Source organism: Pristis pectinata, chromosome 15 (genome assembly GCF_009764475.1).
Source record: "Pristis pectinata isolate sPriPec2 chromosome 15, sPriPec2.1.pri, whole genome shotgun sequence".
NCBI lineage: Eukaryota > Metazoa > Chordata > Chondrichthyes > Rhinopristiformes > Pristidae > Pristis > Pristis pectinata.
The window spans coordinates 24,443,700-24,464,381 of record NC_067419.1 but is presented as its reverse complement, the minus strand read 5'-3'; the positions used below and the strand labels follow the sequence as shown (position 1 = coordinate 24,464,381).

The window sequence follows — 20,682 nt, the reverse complement described above, 5'->3', positions numbered from 1 at the left end:
GTCAATTGTTACTTCAAATCCAAGACTGATAAACTGCTGATACCCAAAGTGTTCAAGGATATAGGGTTAAGACAGGTATACCCAAATTACATGTATACTAGTCTTGAATAGCTTAACAGCCTAGTCCTGCTCTTATCTTCTTAAATGGGTTTGTGGATTGGCATATGCCTGACATTACGAGCCAACTTTCAGCATAAGGAATGCAATCAGGGCAAGTTAATCATGTGATCAAAACATGGGCCAGATAACTCACCTGAACCTTAATGCAATCAATGTAAAGATGCATCTGACATTTTACTGTAAAAGTGCTCTCTCAACATGTCATTCAAGTTCCAAAGAAACAACTAATCTCTTCACTTTTTTGATAGGGCTGCATAAATATTATTGGAACAACACAGTGAACTCCTTGTCCATAGCAAATCAGGAAAATTTCATTATTACTAATAATAATCCATCATATTACTAATGATCACAAATAATACATAATTAATGCAGGCTATAGGTCCTCTTGACTGTAATGTGCAATTTCTGAGAGGCAGGTTTTCCCAAATATCACATCTCAATTCCTCAGTTTTTCAGTTTTGCCCACCAGCTTCAGACATGGAAAATAAGATAAGGAAAACAAAGAACAAGGATGAAATTGATGTTCATTGAGACAAAGGTGTGGCTAATAGTCCTATCCAATGGACTAAATTGGACAAACTTCTAGAATATGCATGTTTTGAGTTAAATCAGTAAACCTGAATTTGGAGGTCCAATTTACTTTGCTCCCTCACATAACAATACCTTGTTGAGAGAGAGACAGCATTAAAAGTCAAATAAATGACATGAAACTGCACAACTTGTTACCCATTACACACACAAGTAAAAAACAGGGTTAACTTCATCAATGTAGGCACAATTTTTCTGTCGTTTTAAATCATAATTGTTGCCAGACAATTTTTCTCAATTTGAAAATTTAAATTTTATGTCTGAGGTATCATTCCCTCATAATTTAGTGATGGAGATTAAAAAGCAAATTTCCCGATTTCTATTTCATACAACTTTGAAGTACATATTTATCTACTCTCCATTTTCTTTTTTAGTACATGATATAGAGTCCAATTTAAATGTTCCAGTTTAAACTCTGCACATCTTGGTGAGAATTCTTCAGTCTGATTGGTTGAAGGACCTTGCCTATGCCTGCCCTATTCCTAAATGCTATTGAACCCTTATAGCAGGCACTGTGCTGGATTACGTGCACGATGACAGCAAATCTGAGAGCTACAGGTCTCCTAAATGCCGTAAACTGTCAGCATGCAGAATGCCAATTCTTCAGCATTTACTACAGAAAATCTTCTTCCTTATTTTACACTGTTATTGAATTTGTTGGATATGGGTCAATCTAGTTTACATTGTATTTACTTTAATTGTCTAATGGATGTTAATCAATAGAAAACTAAACAAAAGCATGTCAGGAGTCAATATGATGCTTTATAATCATTTGATTTTCAAGGTGTACCTACAGCAACATCCATAAGCAACATAGGAATAAAAAGGACCAGGATACTTGACCACAGGAAATGCAGAACAAGTCCAAATCTGTGGTACAAACACTGATTATTTTAATTCTATGTGGAATTTGATTTTGTTTTCAGTCTATAATGCTGAGCTATTCTTAGACACGTCCGACCCTATGGGCATATCGTAATGAATACTCAAAAGGCCAACATATTTCAATGCCATAACTAGATTCCAAATCAGATAATTCAATTTATTCTATGAGGAATCCACTTTTAAAGAGGTAATGCTGCTTGAACTTCTTTATTCACAGGTTCAGTGATACATCACCCCACATTATAAAAATTTAGTGACTCCTAATAACCTTGAAGCTCTTTGTAGATTTCTGTTCATACTAATCGAGTTAATCCCAAACCCTGACTCCCATAGCTATACCGACAACGTACAGGGAAATCCCAAGCAAATAAAAATCAAAAAGTATATTAGCTGTAGATAGTGAAGACGATTGCCCAAGGACACAGAGGGACATAGATCAGCTGGAAAGTTGGGCAGAGTGGTGGCAAACAGAATCTAATTCAGACAAATGTGAGATAACACATTTTGGTCGATCTAATACTGGCCAAACATATTCAGTAAACAGGAAGGATCTTAGAAGAGTTGACGTACAGAGGGATTCTGGGGTGTAAATTCATTGCTCCCTGAAAATGGGGACACAGATAGATAGTGAAGGCAGCATTTAGCTTGCTTGCCATCATAGGCAGTGGCATTGAGTATGAGAGTCGGGGCATCGTGCAATTGTACAAGATGTTGGTTCGACCACATGGAATATTGTGTGCAGTCTGGTCAGAAGAGATTCACCAGAAAGTTCCTTTAGTTACAAGGAGGGATTGGATAGGCTGGGATTGTTCTCACAGGCACACAAGAAGCTGATGGGTGACCTCAGAGGTTTATAAAATTATGACAGGCATAGATTGGGTAGATAGTCACAGTCTTTTTTCCAAGGGTAGGGGACTCCAAAACTAGAGGACATGGGTTTAAGCTGAGAAAGGAAAGATTTAAAAGGAGATCTGATTGGCAAGCTTCTCCCCCACACGGATGGTGTTGGGGATATGGAACAAACTGCCAGAGTAGATGATGGAGGCAGGTACAATCACAGCATTTAAAAAAGCATTTGGTCAGATACATGGATAGGAAAGGAATACAGGGGTACGGGCCATATGCAGAAAAATGAGATTAGCGCCAATAGGCATCTTGGGCAGCATGGACAAGTCAGGCTGAAGGGCCTCTTTCTGTGCTGCATAACTCTACACCTTCAAATAAAATCATGAGATACTGTGGGAAAAAGCCTCGGTCAGAATTAATCAAAGGTCAACCATAAAATGTATATATTATTACATTATTGGCAGGTTCTCTTATTTTGACTGTAATATTACTTTAATTTTGAATCTATTAAAATACCCATTTTTCTAGGTTTTGAAGATGGATTCAGCCTAAAATATTAAATTGTCTTTTTCATTGTACAGATGCTGTCCGACCAGTTGTAATTCTCCAGCATTTACTACTTTTGTTTCAGATTTCCAGTTGTTGGTCTTTTTTTTAAAAAAAACTATCCCATTGGCAAAGGCAGTTTCCTCAGGACAGCATGCCATGGAACTGACAGCCATAATTTGCAGAATTCTAAAACCCAAGTCCATGGGAATAAGGAATGAGAGAACTGAATAACATCTGCAGGGGGAATAAAACTCAGAGGAAAGCAATGAGGAGAGTTACAGGAAGAACAAACATGCTAGTGAGGCAGATTTTGTGCAGGAGCATTCTCTATACAATGAGTTGGAAGGAAAATACACAGACCTAAAGAACTCCTCTAATTCTTAGACTAACTTTGGAGCAAGATAACACTATCTAACCAAAAATTTTCATTTTCCTTAAGCATTACTTTTTGCACAGATTCATCAATAATGGTCACTGAAGTTTCACAATAGTCAATATTATGATGGCACACTTTTGGTACTGTACTGAAAATTGCTTTATGGGGATTTTGCCCGTGTAAATGAAAACATTTACTGTGCACAAGTATAGCTTGCTATACAATTAAACAATCTTTTCTCCACATGTATAAATGATACCAGCTAAAATCACTGTTAAGGTATTGAAATATGCAAAAATACAGAACAAATGACAAAAATTATATAGGATGCTTTACTCTGTGGTGAGCATTGCTAGTTCCTTACTAGTAGAAAGGAAGAACAGATAGAGGTATCCATAAAGAGTCAGATGAAAGAAGCTCATACACCTGTACAAATTTACAATTATATATTAAACTCATAAATGGAATAAATCAGGGAAAGAATTACCATTTGTTTTTAAACAGGTTACGAGATAGATCCATACAATTCCTGGTTAAATGAAAATGTGCAGCTTGACTTGCCTGGGCAGCAGAAGCACTGCAGTTAACACTCTCAACTTCAGGAACCCAGGTTCAATCCTGACCTCATCCGCATGGATATCCCATATTTCCCCCATGACTGCACAGGCTTCTACTGGGTGCTGATAGTTTAATTGGCTACTATAAACTACTCCTCAGTGCAGCTAAGTGGTAAAAAGGAAGAGTTGATGGGCACATGAGAATGGCACCGATGAGACTGCTCTACCAGGAGCTGGCATGATCACGATGGGCCAAATGACCTTCTTTTGTGTTGTACTGTGTAAGGACAGCACTGTCATCGCACTGGGAAAAAAACACAATTGAAATACAACAATTTCCCTTTCACTACCAACAAGGAAATTGGATGGAACTAGTTTGTTGCAAGCCCCAAACGCCAATTTAATATCAAAGAACTTCAAAGCAGATTCTTTTCCTTCTTTCCTCCCATGACAAAGTGTAAAAGATAGTTCAACCTGAAATATACATAATCAATAGGTGAAAAAACTAAATTTTCAATTAATAGAGCAGTGCAGCATGGAAACAGGCCCTTCAACGCACCTGCCCATGCTGACCAAGATGCCCATCTATGCTAGTCTCATTCGCATGCTTTAGGCCCATATCCTTCTAAAGCTTTCCTATCCATGTACCTGTCAGAATGCTTTTTTAAATGTTGTTATATTGTACCTGCTTCGACCACTTCCTCTGGCAGCTCATTCCATACAAGCACAACTCTCTGCTTGAAGAAATTGCCCCTCAGGTCCCTTTTAAATCTTTCCCCTCTCACATTAAACCTATACCTTTGAGTTTTTGATTCCCTTTCCCTGGGAAAAAGACGTGTATTTACCATATGCCACTCATGATTTTATATACCTCCATAAGATCATCCATCAGTCTCTTACACTTGAATGAATAAAGTCCAGGCCTACCCAACCTCTCCCTATAACTCAGGCCCTTAAGACCTGGCAACATTCTAGTTAATCTTCTTTGCACTCTTTCCAGCTTAATGATGTCTTTCCTATAACAGGGTAACCAAAACCGTACACAAAAATGCGACGAAAATTATTTCATATTATACACTGAGTGACATGACACATCTTAGTTTAGTGAACTGTTTGTCAAAAATCAGAGCAATAATTAATAGATGGTTTAATAAAAGCAGCTATTAATTTCCTGTAGTACTCAGTAAATCTGTATCCAAACATGTGTTTAATGGCAGCATTTACCAAGAATCTAAAGGAACCTGAGAACTTCTAAAAATGACATAATAATTAGGATACAATGACAATATTAATTATTACATAGTCTGTTGTTTAAAAATTTTATTAGAGTTTATACATGGTAATTATCAAAGGGGTTATGGCACAAAAACAGCGACAGTGAATCATAACACAGATATAATATAAAATATCAAGTATGTTTTTTCATCACTTGTAATCCTCATAAATCTAAACAGCACTTGAGTCATATAAAGGCATTATCTCACAAATAGTAATTCAATGTCTTTCACCTGGCAGACTAGAAAGGAGAGTTTAAAAAAAACTCCTGGAAAAGCAGATTCATCATTTTGTCTACTAAAACTTCATTGCTGTGCTCATTCAACAGCTAAATCCATTTCTTTGTAAGGTCCTGAACCATACAATTCAGTGCAGTCCAGCCAACAGAGTAGAACATTTTACATACTCCTCAAAAATGATTTAAAACATTATGAGATGAAAAGTAGAAGTCATAAATCATAAGGTGGTTGGTGGAATATACACTTGGAATCACTTACCCTCTTTTGCTCCTTGATATATTTTACCATATCCTCCCTGGCTTTTTGAATTGTCTCCTCTACAGCTTTCTTACTTTTTTTTCGTTCTTGATTTACTGCTTCCCTTATGGCTTCCTGGTGGGGTAAAAAAAGGGATTCAATCAACCTAGAAGTTGCTGTGGTATTAATCCCAAATCCCTACACTTAAACATAAACAGGTTTGAGAATTGTTATCAGAGTTGCACCAATGACAAATTACTGTTGCCCCTCGTATCTTACACCTCTGCCCTCCAGTTTTAGTCTCCCTCACCCCAGGAAAAAGACTCTGACTTTACCCTATCTATGCCCCTCAATTTTATAGATCTGTATAAGGTCACCCCTCTGCCTCCTACACTCCAGTGAAAATAAACCTAGCCTATCCAATCTCTCCTTATAAAAGTGAAGTCCTCCATTCTTTATGGAAGGCACACCAGCATCTTTACTTTCTTATAAGGTTAATGAGATTCAGCATGTCATTAAACACTCTAACCAACTTCTACAGATGTACTGTTGAAGGTATCCTGACTGGTTGCATCATGGTCTGGTATGGCAATTTGAATGCACAGGAATGCAAGAAGCTGCAGGGAGTAATGGACCCTGCCCAATACATCACTGACACATCCCTCCCCACCAATGGAAGAATCTACATGAGGCACTGCCTCAAGAAAGCAACATCTATCAAAGATCCCCGCCATCTGGGTCATGCCATCTTCTGGCAGTTACCATCGGGCAGGAGATACAGAAGCCTGAAGTCCCACAGCACCAGGTTCAAGAACAGACACTTCCCTTCAACCATTTGGTTCTTGAACCAACCTGCACAATCCTAATCACTACCTCAGTATAGCAACATTACAATCACATTGGACTACAACAGAATTTCTGTTGTTGTTGTTGTTCTAATTGTGTTCTTTGTATAATTTATGTTTAATTGATTTTTTTTGTGAATGTTGTGTCTCTAATGTTATGTGCCTGTGATGCTGCTGCAAGTAAGTTTTTCATTGCACCAGTGCATACATGTACTTGTAAATATGACAATAAACTCAACTTTGACTTAAACGTAAGCTCTCTCATTTTTGATACCCCGACAATGAGAAAAAGATTCTATCTATCCTATTTATGCCTCTTATAATTTTACATACCTCTATCAGGCACCCCTCAGTTTCCTTTGCTCTAGGAAAAACAAGTACGCCATATCCAGTCTCTCCCCATAACTAAAGTCCTTCAATCCAGGCAACATCCTGGTAAATCTCCTCTGCACTCTCTCCAGCACAACCACATCCTTCCAATAGTGTGGCAACTGATATGTTTCAGGAAAATATGGGAAACAGGCTGAAAGGTGGATTTGAAGCACAGGGTGCATCATGATTCTACTAAATAGACAAAATGGCTCAAGGGGCCATGAGATCCCATCCTGTTTCTACATAATTTCATTGAAGCAATCAACAAACAAAATTCAAGGCAGCCATGTAAAAGAATTAGGAGAGGTGAAGAAAACCTTGGCCAAAGGGAGAATTTTTAAACAGCCTTCTGAAAAGGAAGGCAGGAAGGGCAGAGAAGTTTATGGAATAATTCCAGAGTCTAGGGTCAAGGCAATAATGAGCACAATAACCAATGGTGGGCCAAAAATTAAAAAGAAATGGAGAAGGAACTGGAGAACTGCAGTGATCTGAGAGCTGAGACAGCAAGACCTTCCACTTAAGTCACGGGTTAATTTGAAGACCAGGATAAGAAATTTTCAATTGAGGCACTGCAGCCGTAGGTCAGCAAGCATCGTGAGATACGTGAATAGGATGATGGAAGTTTTATGGGAAGTGGAACTTTAAATGGCCTTAGATTTACAGAACATGCAAAGAGGGAGGCTGGTTGGAAGCACATTGGATTGTTGAGTTTCAAAATAATTTAGTTACCTTTACAGGTTTCAACATGTAAACCTAAAGGGAGGGAAAGGCCCTATCCCCACAGAGAACAGCTCAGCAGTGCAATTGGATTCTTGCCACCTAACCTACTGTGCCAGCTTCGGTTTCACCAGGCATTTTAAACAAGTAGCCTTTATAAAACTTACAACATTTTTATTCCCCATGTGTATCCAGTTAAGTTGATTTCATTCAAGTTTACCCCACAACTTTAAAGATGCCCTTAAACTCTTAAAACAAGCCCCAAATAGCTGGAAGACTTGGCTACAGATATGAAAATGGAGTTAACTCTAATGACCAGAATAAAATGACTATCAGACTTCAGATGACATACCCACCTACAATCAATGTGTGCAAAATTTAGAGGCCACATTACAAATGTCTCCTGCAATGATGTAATCCATAACAGCATGGAATGGTTTGCCTTCCTCTCCATATAACTCTTTCTTAAGAGCCATAAATAAATGCAAAATTCAGTTTAAATATCAAGCTCCTCTTAACATCTCACATTAGGATTCCGAAAGCATCAATGTTGCTTTCATTAAATTCCCTCACCCTCTGAAAGCTGTGGTAACACTAGCTGAGGCGCATTGGTACCTCACCGACGTGTAGCACTTGATAATTTTTTGCCCACCAAAGTTATAATTTCTGGTTGAATTCATGGGTCAGTTTTAGTTTTTAAAATCGGTGTTCGGCAAAATCAGATAGTTAAAAGTAACATGCATCAACCTTTGGTCTTTGTGAAACACAAGTGAATCAAAATTGCTCATTATAATTATAGACTAGTTCAGTCTTTACCTCAATTATTTCTTCAATAAAAGCTTCATTTTCTTTCATGCAATTGCAAAAACCTTTTGTTTATCATCCCTCTTCTGCCTGTGCTTTCACTCTTCCAGTTATTTTTCAGCCACATCATGCCACTGACTAGTTCATCCCAAAAACAAAATGGGAATGATCGGCAGTTATGAGCGCATAAGGTTGTATGTGGCTTTTAATAAGCCAGGTGAATGAACACAATCACTGATTACTGGGACAGAGTCCTATCAACAGGTAAAAATACAAATCAAATGTCCAGGTAAGCCTGAAGGATATATTATTATTTCAAGTATGTGTTAAAATTGAAAAGCTCTAACTCTATCCACATGCTCCTTTACCTACCTGTATGCTCTGACATACCCTAAGCGGGTTTAGAGAAGCAGAACTGGGTCCAATTTTGTCTGCTTTGAATATCCACACTTTCAATGATAAATCCTGCCTTATGAATAACCAACAAGGCATTAATGGGTTCAAATTGGTCACTTGTAGTACGTAGGGCTTTAGGATTGGTGTAACAGATGGCACTTTTGGGCTGAGAATGGCCATGGCTCAAAAGTAGGAAGACATTGTATAGAAGACTAAAACTAAGATGGTAGATGTAGAAAATTACCTAAATGGAGAGAACAATTGCTCAGTTATAAGCTAAAAGAGGAGTGAACATTATGGTAATGTTTTGGTATACCTCTGCCCAGCTTGGATATATCTGTGACTGACTGACATACCTCTATTTCAATTCATATCTTCTTTTAAAATTATGAAGCAGATAGTTATTGTGGTACTTTCACCACTTCAAACATTTCTCTCTAAATAATCAAGTCATGGAATTCCATGTTAAAGTCTTAGTTCAAGATTCTCTCACAAGAGGAAACATCCTCTCCACATCCACCCTGTAAGATTCAGATGCGCCCAGAGCTATTTCAATCCATTCCCCTTTCATTCTTCTAATTCCAGCAAATATCAGCATACCCTATCTACCCATTCCTCAGAAGGGAATCCAATCATTCCAATTAACAAGTCCATTAAATCTTCCTTGAACTGCTCCCTGAGTGTTAACATCTTCCTTAAATGAGACAGGCAATACTGTGCATAATACTTCAAATGTGCTCTCACCAATGGGCTAAGGAATGGAAGCATAACCTCCCTCCTTCTGCATTTAACTGTCAATTATATTGTTTGCTTTCCAAATTACTTTCAGTAGCCTTTTGCCATCTGAAATATTCACTCATTTTTAATCTGACCTACATTTTAGAGCTTTATATTTCCCTTTGTTTTTTCCCCCCTCTTTCTCTAACTGCCCTAGTTAATCAATTAAACAGATGACTCCACAAACATTGGAATCACTTGGGTAATCCTTGCCTCATACTATCAGAGATGTTCCCTTGACACTTTTCATCTCTTCTCCAGCCCAGCTGCAGCTTAAAATTAATTTTTCTCATTTTCCCAGTCTTCAACTAGAAACTTTAACCGTTTTTCTTTCCACAGACACTAGCTGACCTCCTGGGTGTTTACATAATTTTACTTTTATTTTAGATTTCCAGCATCTGCAGAGTTTTTGATTTTCAACCTTTTACAATCATGTACTTGTACACAATGATCACTTTGCAACTCAGAGCTCTAATCTCTCAACATTTAGATTAGATGTTTCTTTTTCAGTCCTCCTGCTGCCAAAATGGACAATTTCACATTTTCCCATATTATACTCTACTTCCAAATGTTTGCCTATTTAATCGATTTTTCTAAATCGAGTCCCTCCCTACATCATCTTTACAAATTATTTTCCAGCCCTATGTCACCAGCAAATTTAGCAACCATACTTTCAGTGCTTTCATCCAAGTCATTTACATAAACTGTAACAAGATGAGGTTACGGCACTGATCCCTGTGGCGCACTACTCATTACATCGAGCCAACCAGTAAAAGACCCGTGAACAAATGACGCATAAGCAGATCCAGATTTGAAAGATCTTAAATTTGCATAACTCATACTTCACCTGGCTTTTGTTCCTCTCCTCTTGCAACGCCTCCTGGATAGCCTGCTCAAATTTTTCTTGGTCCTTGCCACGCTCAATTTCCCATAGTTCTCTTTTCTCCATCTGGATCTTTTCCATCCTTTCTCTCTCCACTTGCACAGCTTTCAAAACAGCCTCTGTAATGATTTCCTTTTCTGCCTGTGTTAACAGACCATTGTTCAAACGGGATTTTAACAAAAAAAAATCAAAAGATATTTAAACCAAATATAATACCACATAAAAATCCATGGCCATATACTAAATAAAAGATCAGAGAAACTAACAAATGTGTGTTGAAAAATGATTAAGTCTGCCAACTTCAACAGGAATTGGATTACAAAGCTGGAAGCAGATGCTTCAGAAATATTGTTGTCCCTGTTATTATAGCATTCCTTGCCAATAATGCAAATTTTTCTTGTTACAATATTGTTACAGTGGCAATGTTCAGAAAATGGCTGCCATTGGCAAACACAGATGGTCTACAATTTCAAGGGAAGAATCAATCTTCAAAGGACTACAGAAAACAGATGACAACAATACTGTAGCATCAACTAAAAATTAAGATAAAGTTAACATTTTTTCTAATCACCACCTTACACATAATGTACCTTGTTCTGATGCATGTTTTTTTTAAACAGGGTTTTTATTATAAGGGTTAGATTTTGTAAGCTTCTTTTTTAAGTTGTTTTATAAGTTTTTAATCGGGAATAGTGGGGGCTGCACTGCGCAGGCGCGTGACGTTGGCAGGTAAGGCGCGGGCAGTTTAAAAAGCAAACCGCCATATCCAGCGGGCAGCATCGGAGCGGGCAGCGGAGTGAGAGGGAGCAGGGTGGTCAGGCTTTGGCTTAAGGGGCTTAGGCGTAAAGGGGCAAGGCAGATGAGTAGCTGATAGGTAGGTAAAGGTAAGGTTTACCTGTTATCTGTTATAAATTTTTTAAGTAGAAAAACTAGGGGGAAAAAAGAATTAGTTCAGATGGAGGACATGGTGGTGTGCTGCAAGCTGCTTGATGTGGGAGCTAGTGGACCTTGCTGCAGTCCACGATGGCCACATCTGCAGTAAGTGCTTGAGGCTGGAGGAACTTTGGCTCACGATCGATGAGCTGGAGTTGCAGCTTCAAACACTGCGCAGCATCAGGGAGGGGGAAAGTTTTGTAGATACTGTACATAAGGAGACGGTCACCCCCCCTTAGATCAGGTAATTCTGGAGTCCAGGAAGTAGATAGAATGGTGACTGTCAGGGGAGGGAAAAGGAAAAAGAAAACAGAAGACAAACAGGCAGATGGAGCAGAGGACCCCAGAGGCTGTTCCCCTCAGTAACAGGTTTTCCGCTTTGGAGGCTGTTGAGGGAGATGACCTGCCGGGGCCTAGCAGCAGTAGCCAGGTCTATGGCACTGGGACCGGTCCTGCTGCTCAGAAGGGAAGGGAGGAGAAGAGGAAGGCAGTAGTGATAGGGGACTCGATAGTCAGGGGAACAGATAGGAGGTTCTGTGGCAGTGAGCATGAATCCCGGATGGTGTGTTGCCTCCCAGGTGCCAGGGTCTGGGGTGTCACTGATCGGGTCCACAGAATTCGAGAGTGGGAGGGAGAACAGCCAGAAGTCGTGGTTCATGTTGGTACCAACGACATAGGTGGGAAGAGGGATGAGGTCCTGAAAAGTAAGTTTAGCGAGCTAGGCAGAAGGCTGAAGAACAGGATCTCGAGGGTAGCAATCTCGGGATTGCTGCCAGTGCCACGCGATAGTGAAGGTAGGAATAGGAGGAGATGGCAAGTAAATGCGTGGCAGAGAAGTTGGTGCAGGAGGGAGGGTTTTAGATTTTTGGATTATTGGGATCTCTTCTGGGGAAGGTGGGACCTGTACAGAGAGGACTGGTTACACCCAAACCTGAGAGGGGCCAATATCCTTGTGGCCAGGTTTGCTATGGTGGTTCAGGAGGGTTTAAACTAGATTGCGAGGGGGAAGGGAACCGGAGGAGTTGGTCAGAGGAAGAAGGGGATGGGGGAAAGTCAGATCTGACAGTAGAGAGGCTTTGAGGAAGGAGAAGCAGAGCACAGGCTATAAAGGTAGTAAGGTGGATGGGCTAAAGTGCATTTAAATGCGAGAAGCATCAGGAATAAGGGAGATGAACTGAGAGCTTGGATAAGTACATGGGACTATGATATTGTGGCTATTACAGAGACATGGCTGACATCAGGGCAGGAATGGATATTGAATATTCCTGGTTTTCAGTGTTTTAAAAGGGATAGGGAGGGGGGGAGAAGAGGAGGAGGGGTGGCGGTACTGGTCAGGGACACCGTTACAGCTGCAGAAAGGGTAGATAATGTAGAAGGATCCTCTCTAGGGTCAATAAGGGTGGAAGTTAGGAAAAAGAAAGGGACAGTTACCCTCCTGGGAGTATTCTATAGGCCCCCCGGTAGCAGTAGGGATACTGAGGAGCAGATTGGGAGGCAGTTTTTGGAAAGATGTGAAAATAATGGGAGACTTCAACTTTCCAAATATTGATTGGCACCTACTTAGTGCCAAGGGTTTAGACAGGGCGTAGTTTGTTAAGTGTATCCAGGACGGATTCCTGACACAGTATGTTGACAGGCCGACTAGAGGGAATGCCATGTTAGATCTAGTTTTAGGTAATGAACCAGGACAGGTGACAGATCTATTGGTGGGTGACCATTTGGGGGACAGTGACCATTGCTCCATAACCTTTAGAATTGTCATGGACAGGGATAGGACCAAAGAGGACAGGAAGATATTTAATTGGGGAAAGGCGAATTACGAGGCTATAAGGCGAGAACTTGGGAGTGTAAATAGGGATGACATTTTTGAAGGGAAATGTACTATGGAGATGTGGTCGTTGTTCAGGGATCTCTTGCAGGATGTTAGGGATAAATTTGTCCCGGTGAGGCAGAGAAAGAATGGCAGCGTGAAGGAACCGTGGGTGACGAGAGAGGTGGAACAACTAGTTAGGAAGAAGAAGGCAGCATACATAAGGTGTAAGCAGCAAGGATCAGACAGGGCTCATGAGGAATATAGAGTAGCAAGGAAGGAATTTAAGAAAGGGCTGAGGAAAGCGAGAAGGGTACAATGAAAAGGCTTTGGCGAGTAGGGTTAAGGAGAATCCCAAGGCTTTTTTCTCGTACGTAAAGAGCAGAAGGTTGGCTACGATAAAGGTAAGTCCGATTAAAGACAAAGGTGGGAGGATGTGCCTGGAAGCTGTGGAAGTGGGTGAGGTTCTCAATGAATACTTCCCTTCAGTATTCACCAAGGAGAGGGGTCTTGACGATGCTGAGGACAGTGTTGGTGAGGGTAATGTTCTAGAGTATGTAGATATTAAGAGAGAGGATGTGTTGGATTTGTTAGAAAATATTAGGACAGGTAAGTCCCCGGGGCCTGACGGAATATTCCCCAGGCTGCTTCGTGAGGCGAGGGAGGAGATTGCTGAACCATTGGTTAGGATCTTTGAGTCCTCATTGTCCACGGGGATGGTACCGGAGGATTGGAGGGTGGCGAATGTTGTCCCCTTATTCAAAAAGGGTAGTAGGGATAGTCCAGGGAATTACAGGCCGGTGAGCCTTACGTCTGTGGTGGGTAAGCTGTTAGAAAGGATTCTAAGAGATAGGATCTATAAGCATTTAGAGAATCATGGACTGATTAGGGACAGCCGGCATGGCTCTGTGAAGGGAAGATCTTGCCTCACAAGCCTGATAGGGTTCTTTGAGGAAGTGACCAGGAAGATTGATGAGGGTAGTGCAGTGGATGTGGTCTACATGGATTTTAGTAAGGCGTTTGACAAAGTTCCGCATGGTAGGCTTCTTCAGAAGGTCAGAGGCCAAGGGATCCAGGGAGGCTTGGCCCTGTGGATTCAGAATTGGCTTGCCTGTAGAAAGCAGAGGGTTGTGGTGGAGGGAGTGCATTCAGATTGGAGGGAGTGCATTCAGATTGGAGGGCTGTGACTAGTGGTGTCCCACAGGGATCAGTTCTGGGACCTCTACTTTTTGTGATATTTATTATCGACTTAGATAAGGGGGTGGAAGGCTGGGTTAACAAGTTTGCAGATGACACAAAGATTGGTGGTGTTGTGGATAGTGTGGACGGCTGTCGAAGCTTGCAGAGGGATATTGATAGGATGCAGAGCTGGGCTGACAAGTGGCAGATGGAGTTCAATCCAGAGAAGTGTGAGATAGTACACTTCGGAAGAACAAACTCCAAGGCGGAGTACAAGGTAAATGGCAGGATTCTGGGCAGTGTGGAGGAGCAGAGGGATCTGGGGGTCCATATCCACAGATCACTGAAAGTCGCCTCACAGGTGGATAGGGTAGTTAAGAAAGCTTATGGGATGTTAGCTTTCATAAGTCGGGGGATCGAGTTTAAGAGCCGCGAAGTGATGATGCAGCTTTACAAAACTCTGGTTAGGCCACACTTAGAGTACTGTGTCCAGTTCTGGTCGCCTCATTATAGGAAGGATGTGGAGGCGTTGAAAAGGATGCAGAGGAGATTTACCAGGATGCTGCCTGGATTAGAGAGTATGGATTATGAGGAGAGACTAAAGGAGCTAGGGCTGTTCTCATTGGAGAGAAGAAGGCTGAGGGAAGACATGATAGAGGTATACAAGATATTGAGAGGAATAGATAGAGTGGACAGCCAGCGCCTCTTTCCCAGGGCACTAATGCTCAAAACAAGAGAACATGGCTTTAAGGTAGTGGGTGGGAAGTTCAAGGGAGATGTCTGAGGGAGGTGTTTCACCCAGAGAGTGGTTGGTGCATGGAATGCGCTGCCTGGGGTGGTGGTGGAGGCTGATACATCGGACAAGTTCAAGAGATTGTTAGATAAGCATATGGAGGAATTTAAGATAGAAGGATATGTGGGAGGAAGGGATTAGATAGTTTTAGGTGTGGTTTGAAGGGCAGCAGAACATGGTGGGCTGAAGGGCCTGTATTGTGCTGTATTTTTCTATGGTTCTATAAGTAAATGACTGGTGTTGTTTTACATGTAATGATGTCAACCTAAAGGCACATAACATTAATTAACCTCCATTATTGTTTCCATAAATTAAGTACTAGGTTTCCAACATAATATTTTTGTAATAGGGTCATTACAGCATATACAGTATATCTACAAGGAGACAAGGTGAAAGAGCTCGGCCTTTTGCAGATTATTTTAATTCTGGCCATTTGGGACAAGGCAAGAGAATTAAGGCTTGATCACATCAAATTATTCTTTTCCCTGTAAAATGACAAACTGATAAACTATTACAAGAAGTCCACAACTGAAATGAGATGCAGATACATTGGTAATTAACTACAAGCAATTGCAGTTGGACCTTGCATTCTGGAACTCAAAGTGAACCTTCACTGCACCTTCTTTCATCAGATATTTTATGTGCAAATCTTGTAGAATTCAATAAGCTTTTTAAAATCAACCAATGTGGATTCAGGAATCAAATAAGATAGCACAGGCAAAAATCCTTCTTGCAGAAGGAAGATTAAACTTGAGTTTTTGAAGCACTTCAAGTACATTGTGCTGACTATTACCCAAATACTGCTCACTGTGAAACAAACCTAACTATCCATTCCTAATTATTTTCATATTATCTGGAGAATACAAAAAAGGTTGATAGAATAAGATAATCACTGCTCATAACATTAAAGAATATTGATATCAGAATTTAATTTTAATTTTACATTAAATGAAAACTCTACGTTTTTGATTAACTAAAAACAGAAGTTTTGTTTAGTAGTATAAAATATGCTAATAGATAATGATTAACAAAGATGAAGCATAAAATTAAAAGACTCGTATTTTTGCAAGGTTATGACAGTTGATTACAGGTCCTCCCTAGCTTACGAACGGCCAATTTATGTACAGTCCGTACATAAGGGCAAACCCTTGGGAGACAAGCAGTATGGGTTTGCTGACTGCTGAAGGGCTGCAAGTATCTTCTGCTGTGTTGGAACACTTTTTGTGGCTGCACTTCCGACTTGCAAACTGTTACAAACAGTTCACAGGAACAAAACACTACCATAAATCTAGGGAGGACCTGTTCTGGGAAATTATACATCTAATAGATTAATGCAATATTGCAATGTATAAAGGAAGATGAAAAGGGATCTACAAGGAAGAACATCTCTCCTTTAAAAAGGGGAGTATTACAGGTCTTTTGGTAGGCAAAACTGATTATCAAAATACCTGTACAACTTTTTCCATTGCCTCCGTGCTTCGTAGCCTTTCTTCGACCACACACTTTTCAAGTACGTCCTGTAAATAATTTGTCAGAATGTTCAGGTTTTTATTTCGTGGCCAAGAACAATATTAAAGGTTTTTTTTTTGAAGAGAACCAGAACTTCACCTTATGCTGTTTTGTTTGTTCCTCCAAAGCTTCTTTTATCTTGTCTTGCAGTGCACATTTTTCTTTTTCCAGTAATTCAACAAACTGCTCATGCTGTAGGATCATACAGTTGACAGTGTCAGCAGCAAATCACACAAAATGTGAGTTTCAGATAAAGTATTAAATGATTTTAAATTATAAAAGCAGCTTATTCAAAATAAGAAATGTGCCAAATAGTCTGGGGTCTATTATAACTTCAGATAGGTTTCAAATACCCTCCCTGAGCCTTGTTAACATGTTACCAGACCATTTCACATCTCTTCATACCTGAAGGTGGATGGAAAGCAGTTGTCAAACACTAGATAATCCAGCGATGAATAGGGGACAAGCAGTTCTGGACTGGTTAAGTAGGAATGAAGGGCTCAATTTTCACTGTGGTTCTTGAAGAGGTACTTCTACCCCATAAAGGAAAGTGGAAAACTTAGCTGTTTGGGTCTTTTTGGCAGACCCAGATCATCTCCCGCACAGCAGGAAAAGCCACATAACTTTCACATTCAGGCATGCATTAAAATTTTAGTCTGCTTAAATTTAAAATTGAATTCTACCAATTTTTGATAATGGCACAGAATCAGAAGCACAAAAAAAACTGCAGCTGAAGATTTGGACAGTTTTCTGGTGGATAACCTCGAACATAATTGCTTACCATTGCATCCCTGTTCATCAGTAGGACTAAAATCAGCTTTATTGTGATTAATAGATTACATTTAGTACATATACTTCCCCATTTAAACAAGTTGATACATATTAAAACCTTGGTAAAGTATTACATATTTGAGCCATAACAATATTAAAAATGTCTGGACTTCAATGCCTCCTTCAAACTCAATTGTGTAAAGATGTAAGAAATGATAGAGAAAATATTCAGAAAGAAACAAACATATTTCATTCATAAAAAGATTAAAGAAGCAGATTGGTTCTGTATCAAGGACTTGATGGTGTTCTCACCCTGCTTGTTTCCTAATGTAGTGACTGTGATAATATGCAAGTCATTCCTTAAGTTTATGTTGGATGATAGTAAAACTAAATTCCCTGGTGTATAAGCTCAAGACCCACATGAAACTTCCGCTTATACTTTTATTTCATATTCTTACCAAATATGTTAATATTGAATGGTCACTTAACCATTATAAACAGTGCAAGACAGTATTTATTAAGCAACAAAGTTCATGGGAAGGAGGAAGTACTTCAGCAGAATGCAATGGTTCTCCAAAGCTCTGAGAACACACACATGCCCTCTGGCTGTGACGACTTGCCTCCCAGATAATCTGCATATTCTTCCCATCTGATAATGCAATAACAGAAACCCTCTTGCAGTTCTTCTGTAGTCAATATAAGCAAAGGATCTAGAAAGTAAAAGAGCCATAAAATGTGCTACAAGTTGGAAGGAAATAAGGATTTTTCTGTCAATTTTTTCTTCCTCTCCAACCTCCTTGTCAAATCCTGCTGTCTCTCTTCCAACTGAACACCTACCTAACCCCAAAAGATCAAGTGGCTGAAAGGTGCCTTGATTTTAAAACAGATGAAATAGAAAATGAAATGACATTTTAGGAGGAATTTCTCATTAGGAATTTCTGACTTGAGGAATAAGCTGCCAACTGATCCTTGGAATGGACAACCTGATTTTTACAGAGAAGAATTAACTAGAGAGAGGGGAATAAATTCAATCTCATGTACTTTTTATTTTATTGAGTTGCTTTAATTGTTCGTTTCCCAGATTTGTAATTCTTAAATAAAAACCAAAAAGAAATTAAAACTTAATTTGGGTTAAGTTGACGTCTGTAAACCTGAATGCATCAGAACATTATCAACGCAACTTTGGAGGCAGAGGCAAATCAGAAGGGCCATGCACTGCACAAGACCTTACTGAGCAGCTGGCAGTCAGCTTTCTAGCAGAAAACTTTCTCCAGGGACCCACTTGGGGCTTCAAGAGCTGGCAATTCTATACCAGGCCTTATGCAAACAAGTACAAAATCTTCCTGGAAATTCTAGACAGGCTTGCATTTACTCTGAACATTTGGCTTTGTTGAACCTAATGAACTAATAAACATTTTTCCTCTGAGATAATATCTTCTTTTTTGCTTCTTTTATTGTACAATCATATATAGCAAAAGTTCTCAGTGAAGTGCACAAAAACAAGTTTTATCACATATACTGCAATCAAAGGTGGATAAAACAGTGACAATAATATACCACTTCCAACCATTCTTCAAATAACATCTATTTATTCTAACACTTTAACCTAGAAATATAATTGCATAACTCATATTTTAATCACCATGCAATTGATGGGCAAAACCAATTGCCAATTATAATCAGATTCCCTGTACCATAATCAAGAATGTGATCCACACTTAGCCATATACACTCCTGCCTGGAGTGCTCTGTCTGTAGATGGGAAAGTTGCTATCTCAATGAAAGGGAAGTGGAAGTGGGAAGAACTAAACTCAAGTGTGATGAGGCAGAAATAGCTAAATGCTTAGAAGCACATACTATAACATACTAGGAGTAGACGCTTGCAAGTGTTGCAAAGGATGATTAACTCTTTGTGTGAGAACATTCTGTTGCTAGGGACGAGAGATGGCTGATGGATATTGTTGATGACTGAATCATGAAGGTATGGTGCATAATGTAGTGTGCAAGTGTGGTGGTGCATTTACTGGCAGATGAGCTTTTTTGGTGCTCACATTGACCTTGATCACCAAACTTCTTCCAGTACTGGGTACCAGATCCCTGAGACATGACTTGTGGAAATGATCTTCGTTGCCAATCTCTTTCAGGGCTTCTCTACTTCTACCTGGAAGTTTCCCGAGCATCTGAAAGTTTAGGATCTGTCCAAACTTCCTACCCCCACCTCCTTTGAACAGAATATCAAAATCAACATTGGTTTAACAGGGTGCCACTTTCCAGGTCTTTATTGCCATTATATTGTATTGTTTCTCCAAGCTATGCAATTACTTCTAAGTGGTTGGAAATACTTACTTCTTTACAGAATTTACATCCAGTCATGATACGGATTAGAACAGGTTATTTAATGAAATGTTATTGCCTTCAAAAACATTATTTGTGCAAAACTGTAGTCTTGTCCATCCATTCAACAGCCTAATCTCACTGTTTTCAAATGGTGTCATCCCCTCAACCTGCTGCTTACTGAGAAAATGACAGAAACAAAAACATTGGGGCAATGGGAAAAGGGAACAGATAAGATGGAGTTTATGGCTTTTGTCTCATAAGCATTATATGGTGCAACAATGTCAAAGCAACTGTAAGAAAAAGACCTCAATATGAAGAACAAGGCAAGTAACTATTTATTCTTTCAGCTTTGTTTTATAAATCCAGCTAAAAACTCCCTTAGAGTTGTACTGTATAACATAAGTTGTATTTAGATGGCACTTCCAAGTTAAACACATGTGGAACAGCAGCTTGTCAATACAATCTTCATCATAACACATTCTAACATTTAGAGTCTGCAAAACACTCCAGAGAACCATTTATTTGGTTTTACTATTTCCAGTAAATCATACCAGACTTTCCCTCTAAACGAAGGCAGACCTTTTATCTTTAAAACATTGAGATATGGAAAATTTCTTTTGGATAGAGGGTAAAGTTTACAATGGAATAAAATATTCAAGTATTAATTATTAATTAAAACAAAATACAAACACAACTATAATATTCAATGGTATAAATTAATCATTAAAATTGGATAAGTCAGAAGAAAATACAAATTCAACATAACGCCCTGTGTATAATTTGCCACCTTGCAAACATAAATATATCTGCATTGGCAATTGTTTTGATAGCAACTGCACTGGGACATTTTAGGAGGAAGTTGGTTGGTTAAAAAATGTCAA

The 20,682-nt window shown here is 39.4% G+C and overlaps 1 protein-coding gene across 3 annotated transcripts in view; it reads right to left on the bottom strand.

The window, feature by feature from the left end:
- LOC127578474 (coiled-coil domain-containing protein 91-like) overlaps positions 1–20,682 on the bottom strand; it is a 121,811-nt gene that overhangs the window by 37,655 nt on the left and 63,474 nt on the right. For all 3 annotated transcript variants that reach the window (XM_052030551.1, XM_052030550.1, XM_052030552.1), the window contains exons 9-12: positions 16,793–16,885; positions 16,633–16,701; positions 10,434–10,610; positions 5,697–5,810 (exon numbers count right to left, since the gene is read on the bottom strand). In XM_052030551.1, coding sequence (XP_051886511.1) covers positions 5,697–5,810; positions 10,434–10,610; positions 16,633–16,701; positions 16,793–16,885 — 453 coding nt within the window. The remainder of the gene's footprint in view (positions 1–5,696; positions 5,811–10,433; positions 10,611–16,632; positions 16,702–16,792; positions 16,886–20,682) is intronic.